Genomic DNA, 6,321 nt, shown 5'->3' on the forward strand with positions numbered 1-6,321 from the left:
ATATGTATCTAGACACGCATGAGAGGACATGCAGTGGTTTCTATCGAGCCTAATAATCAGGAATGTCGTGAATCTAACCTATAGAAAGAATGGGCGATAGGCGCCAAGGGATGTGTGATACTTGCCAAATATACAAAAGTTCCTGGAGAAGGTAAAGTTCCTGGAGAAGGTACGTTAGGTACACACACTTTTTTTTAAGTGAAACACACACGCACACACACATAGGCACGCATGCACGCATACACACGTGCTCACACACACACATGGCTCTTTTTGTCATGTCACCATTTTGGGTTGTGGCATGATTTTACTCAGAATCGAAGTCAGGAAGATAGGATAAAGTGAGTTTGAATGCTCATTAAGGATGCACACAATTGGTTGGTTGGAAGCATGGGCAAGTATGTCGACACACATACACACACGCGTGCGCGCACACACATTTTGCGACCGCGCCTCCACTCCACCAGGCTTGCGTGGGAAAGGCCCCCCCCAAACACACACACACAAAGATATTCCATTCACTCGTAAATCTTCTGGAAGGTGAGCGGGGAGCACGTGGGGAGGCTTCTAGAAGGTTGGTAAGGGTCAAGAAGTGTGATTAAGGGAGCTAAGAAAAGGGATTAATTAGAAGTTAATGAAGGATTAAAGGGAGCTGCTGCTTTTCTTCTTCTTCTTCGTCGTCGTCGTCGTCATTTTCTTCTTCTTCTTCTTCTTCTTCTTCTTCTTCTTCTTCGATTCTGTTGCTTGCCTCCCATCGCCATAGCTCCAATCCTATCTCCATAGCCTCATTTTCCTCTCCTCTTCACCTCTCTCCCCTTTCCATATCTCCTCCTTTCTGTGATTTCCATCCTTTTTTTGGGACACGATTGCCAACCCATCGCTCCGCTTCTCCGGACCGCTTCCCCTCTGCGCAGACTCAATAGAATTACGCCTCCACATAGTTCCCTTCGGTGCGCCGAACGGAGCACGCTCAGGTGATTTCCATTCTTTTGGTTGGAGCCGATTGGAGCGGTTCTGCTTCTTCCGACAGGATCTCTCTGCGCAGAAGCAGGCGAAGTAAAGCCTCTTCACAGGCTCCTTCGGTGCAGAAAGGAAGAAAACTCGTTCCTTTCTGTGCAGAAGGAAGCAAACTCAGGCTGTAGGTGCGAAGCAGAAGAACCAGAACAGCACGAAAAGGCATTTATCCGGAGCGCGGGGAGAGGAAGCCGCGGTGAGCAAGGTCCGGCACTTGCAACGCAGGCTCTCTCTATCCAAAGAACGAAGGGGAAAGAAGCAGAACAGCACGAAAAAGGCATATCGTTTCATTCATTCATTCATCTGGAGCGGGGGGAAAGAAAGCCGGTGAGCAAGATTCCACAATTGCTCTTGCAAAATCTTTTTCTTCTTTGTTGATGGGGAAGAGCGCCCTCCCCCCCCAGGGTTGCACAGCTATTCGATTGAGCATCTCCGTGTTGCTGGAGCAAATGTGAGCCGCAACCAATCGCCATAGCTTAGACAGCAGGCGTGAGTGCTTCTCGTTTGCACATGGCGCAGGCAAACGGTCATGGTGAGAGTGCTCAGCCCAGCCCCAATGAATCTCAGAGGTCCGTCCCTGCTCCTTTCCTCACCAAGACGTACCAGCTTGTGGATGACGCCGACACAGACAGTATAATTTCTTGGAACGAGGACGGCAGCACTTTCGTGGTTTGGCGACCCGCCGAATTTGCCAGGGATCTCCTTCCCAATTACTTCAAACACAACAATTTCTCCAGTTTCGTCCGGCAGTTGAATACTTATGTATGCCCTCAAATTCTCGTCTAGTGATCAAGAAGCTTGCTTTGCTAACTTGTGTATTTCAATTGAGTATTGTAGCAATCTGCGTGTGTCATGTTTCTCGTGAGCTCGTGATTAATTCATTCCCCACTCTTCTGAATATAATGGGTTTTCAGGGCTTTCGGAAAATCGTGCCCGATCGGTGGGAGTTTGCGAACGACTTTTTCAAGAGGGGGGAACGGCATCTCCTAAATGACATTCACAGACGGAAAACATCGCAGCCTTTCGGAGGAGTAACATTGCCATCGAAGAGGTCAATTTCCCCGTCCAACTCGGCCGAGGAACAGGCTGTGTCTACGGGCTCTTCTCCTCTATCTTCTCCTAAGGATACGGGAGCTCCTAATGGAACAAATATCTCGCGCTCAGACGAAGCGGAGAGATTGAAGAAAGAAAATCTGTTGCTTGTGTCTGAGCTTTCTTGTTTGCGCCGACTATGTAGTGACCTTCTGCTGTATATACAGAAGCACGCCACAAGTGCGTCACGCGATGGGGATAACATAAGCAGGTTTCTTCATTGCAACTATAGCACTTGGGAACGGTATCTGATCGAGAAGGTCACTGCAGGCAGGGTGGGCGAATCAGCCAAGCAAAGTGATAATGCGCAAGAAGGTGCTCTTCAGAGTCATCCTCACGAGGTCTCCGATAGGAGCCAGCTCTCTCGGTCGCCACGGGAAGATTATCATACACCGAATCTGCTCCCGAGGATGGAAGAGCCATTGCTTTCCACCTTTAGATTGTCATCCTCTCCTCCTTCAACTGATGCCACCCTTCAGGAGCCAGGTTGTGATAAGGGTGACTGTATTTCTGTAGCCCAAGGCAATTGTAGAAGCCCTCCAAGGCTGTTTGGAGTGCCTTTGCAAGACAGGAAAAGGTCTAACTCGAGCAAAGAATATCAGCAAGAGAAGATGGAAATCTCTCTCCTCTCAGGTGCTGTAAAGATAGAAGGGCCTGCACAGGTAGATTCGGTCAGCAGTTCCTTGCATTGAGGGCAGGCTGCTAAACTCCCTCCAAAGTCTATTTTAGATGGTATGGTTGCAGCCTGTAAGCCCTTATCTACGGAAAGGGGGCAATGGGTGAAGTCTGTTCGGAGGCCCTTATCTACACATTTGGGGGTTATATTCTCTTAAGTTCCAAATACTGATGGTTTTATCAAAGGAATATGTTGTCTTGATACTTCAGGTAGTTGTAATTGACACTCCTGTAATCAAGCCCCAAATAGGGTAAAGAGACTTGATGCTGAAAATTCATCAAAGGCATGGAAAACATGGATGCGTGCTTGCGGGCTCAACCGGTGTCTCAACTCCTTTGTGGAGTGCTGGTTGCATGTTGTGAAGTAAAGGTGTATTTATGGGACAGATAAGTTTAGAATAGACATTGGGGAGGTATTGAAGTTAAGGATAAGCCTTGTAGACGGTTCTGTAATGCAAAACAGATACTCATCAGCACTTCTGTTCTCAGAACTACACACAGAGAGGAGACATTGGAGGGCGAGTGATTAGGCATTTTGATGGCAAGGATAAGCAGAATCCTTGATTTTGTAGACTGTTCTGTGATTCAAGGCTGATAGCTTACCAGTAATTGCATTATTGAATGTCTCTGCATATAATGGTATGACTAGACCTCTTGAACCTGTTCTCCACTAAGAACGTTTCGTTATAATTTGGAATTAAGTTTCTAGTGCTAATCATCCCATTATATTGAATTGGTAAGGGCCTTTGTGATGAGGCAAAATTCGTGAATTTCCCTTGTGTCATGGAAAGGTACCTGCCAAAAATTTCCAAATTACGTCTGATTTGCTCTCCCCTTCTTTGACGTGCAGCCCTGTGCTCCCACCCTCAAGATGCTCTCCCTGGCCTTAGTGCTTCCTTTATTCGTGATCTATTCACCTGTGCTTACGATTTTTATCTTATGGAGCACACAAAATGGAACAATGAACAGCTTTCCAGGGGAAATACCTCCTAATGTAGGGCATTATCCTTTAAGGTAAGCTTTGCAGTACACTAACACCCAACATTTAAAATCTATAAATAATTTTAAGTTGAGGTAGATGGCGCGTTTGAAGTGACAGCCGGGTTATCCATTGTCACCTTAAAGCTATGGATGCATTTTTGCTTTTGATGACTGTTTGGATGTCTACATAATCTCACTCATGGATGTCGCACATAGTAGACTTTTCCCTTAAGTTGCCTGAAAACACTTTGGAAAGAACATGTTGACAGCATTTTCTTGCAAGTCGCCCCATTTTTCTTCTTTAATGTAAAGCTGCCCATCCCTTTCTCCATTGAAGCTGGCATTGGTTCTGCCCTTGTGTGTGCGCTATGTGCACTCTTGCAGCCAAGATGTCTATCTATTACTCTCATTTGCAGACCTTCCATGACTTCTCTCTCTCTCTCTCTCTCTCTCTCTCTCTCTCTCCATGTGTGTGTGTGAAACTTTGAACTTTGTACACACACAACCTCCTCACTATTTTACTGCTTGCAAAGTGCTCACTGAAATGACTGTTCCTTGTGCAAAGTGCATTCTGAGTCATCTCCACTATTTTACTGCTTGCAAAGTGCTCACTGAAATGACTGTTCCTTGGGCAAAGTGCATTTTAAGTCTTCCAGGCTATGAGAAGAGGGAGCTGACGTGATATTTGGAGTCTGCATTGCTGTTTCTTGTGAACATTGATGCCAACACATCCCTCCCTTTAATTTTGAGGCACTGGATGCTTTAAAAACTTTGCTCGACATTTTGTTATTAGCGATTGAGATACAAGACAATCCATGTTTTGATCTTGACTTTGAAATGCTCCATCTAGTTCAATTGGTTTGTCACCGACATGCACTTATGTAGTTTGGTGCTTGGTGCCCATTATTTGATGAATAAAATATCTGGTTTTTCCATGCACAAGAAAGTCTATTTGCCTCTCTAGTTTCTATTTGGTCCTATAGGTAGCATTTGGCCTGCAGTGGAGATTAACATGATTCTCGTCATATTTTTTTGAAAAATTCCCAATAGTTTTCCTTTTGCTACATATCATAGAGGTGCACAAGATACCTCTAGTTCCTGTGTACACATAATGTATGTGTGTGTGTGACATTCGCCAAATTATGATGCTCTCTTACTTTTTCTTATCTGCCTCTTAAATTGATTTTAATATATATTTTAGAATGTTTTGCAGCATTATATTTCTGTGTAGGCAGTGGGGGCTTTTACATAGTTTTCCTCTTCTCCATTCTTATTTCTTCATCTTCTCCATTCTTATTTCCTTCTTTTTCTTGTTTAGGTTTATGCTTCCCGTTTTTCTGCTTCATTTGAGAACTATACCTTTGGAATGCGGAATGACAAGCAATGCTTTAGGAGGGAGAAAAGGGGCTCTTCCACCACCTAGGTAGTAGTAAGGAAAAAGTGTGTAAATTGCTTTTGGGCTTAAACCCCTCCACAAGAAAGAACCTCCTACAAAAAATCACAGAGAAAAGAGAGCAGAGAGGAGGTAGACCACTTTCCTCCGTCTGTATCTCTCAAGGTGCTTTGGAGGCTATGGAGAGGGAGAGTTCATGCCACATATGCTCTTCCATGGGAGATGGAAGTACTGCCATGGAAGCTGACTGTCAAGCTTCCACGGCTCTACCCTATGATGTTGATGACCAAAAGTACATCGTGATGGATTCACGAGGTAAAAGGGACATCAACCGCATGTGCCAGCTCTAGCTGCGCATTCAAGAGACTAATGGAGGACTTTCAGCACTATCCTACAGAGAAAAAGGATTGGTTTTTAAACTCATTGAGGTCAAAATTAACGGTGCCAAATGAGAAAGAGTTTGACTCTCGTTGGATGTTGAGTAAGATCTCTCGAGCACTTAAATCTTGAAATTCATAGGGCAGCAAGACATGGAGAAGGAAAGCTCTCTTGGGATCACCAGGATGATTGGAAGAAAGTTAAGGAGCCCCAAAAGTATGACCAGCAATGGGGGACGGTGGCTGCTAGGGTGGCTAAAGTGGGCCAACCTCACTTAGGCTCAGGATGTAGGGATACCTTCTATCAATATTTTATATGTTCACTACTGTTTGTTTTCTTTGAGTCCGTTTGAATTGTAGCAACTAGATCATTTGGAAAATATGTTTTCTTGTAAATGTTAAGTGTATCAACATGGGCAAGGGGTAAGAATATAGATATGCATACCAAAATATTACAAAAGGCACTCTTTGAGATGTTTGCACAAAATGGGGAGTACATTACCTTCATTGATGTAAGATCCTCAAAGCACACATATTTAGATTCAAATTTTTAAATTGAACAAATAAAAGATGTACTAACCTCTAACATTGATAGGAAGATTTCGAGTACCGCAGTTTTGAATTGCTAGTGGTAGGAATTAGGCGAAACTGATACTATTGTACGTATTAGGTACTTGGACTAGATGTTTATTTGCATGAAGGTAGAAAGTGATTGGTGGTTGTAGAACTAGTGGTAGATAGGCTAGTGGAGGCACGGGGTAAAGAGCATGTAGTAGTCGCACCTCCCAA

The 6,321-nt window shown here is 44.3% G+C and overlaps 1 protein-coding gene across 1 annotated transcript; it reads left to right on the forward strand.

Moving 5' to 3' along the window:
- Window positions 1-724: 724 nt before the first annotated feature.
- Window positions 725-2,966, forward strand: LOC147884050 (heat shock factor protein HSF24-like). The gene is made up of 2 exons (XM_087398592.1): window positions 725-1,776; window positions 1,929-2,966. Exons 1-2 carry the CDS (start codon window positions 1,525-1,527, stop codon window positions 2,796-2,798), a joined length of 1,122 nt encoding a protein of 373 aa, XP_087254718.1. The 5' UTR covers window positions 725-1,524; the 3' UTR covers window positions 2,799-2,966.
- Window positions 2,967-6,321: the final 3,355 nt, after the last annotated feature.

This window comes from Dipteris shenzhenensis, chromosome 27, assembly GCF_047967505.1.
Source record: "Dipteris shenzhenensis isolate YYH24624 ecotype China chromosome 27, Dip_SZ_1.0, whole genome shotgun sequence".
In the NCBI taxonomy this organism is placed as follows: Eukaryota; Viridiplantae; Streptophyta; class Polypodiopsida; order Gleicheniales; family Dipteridaceae; genus Dipteris; species Dipteris shenzhenensis.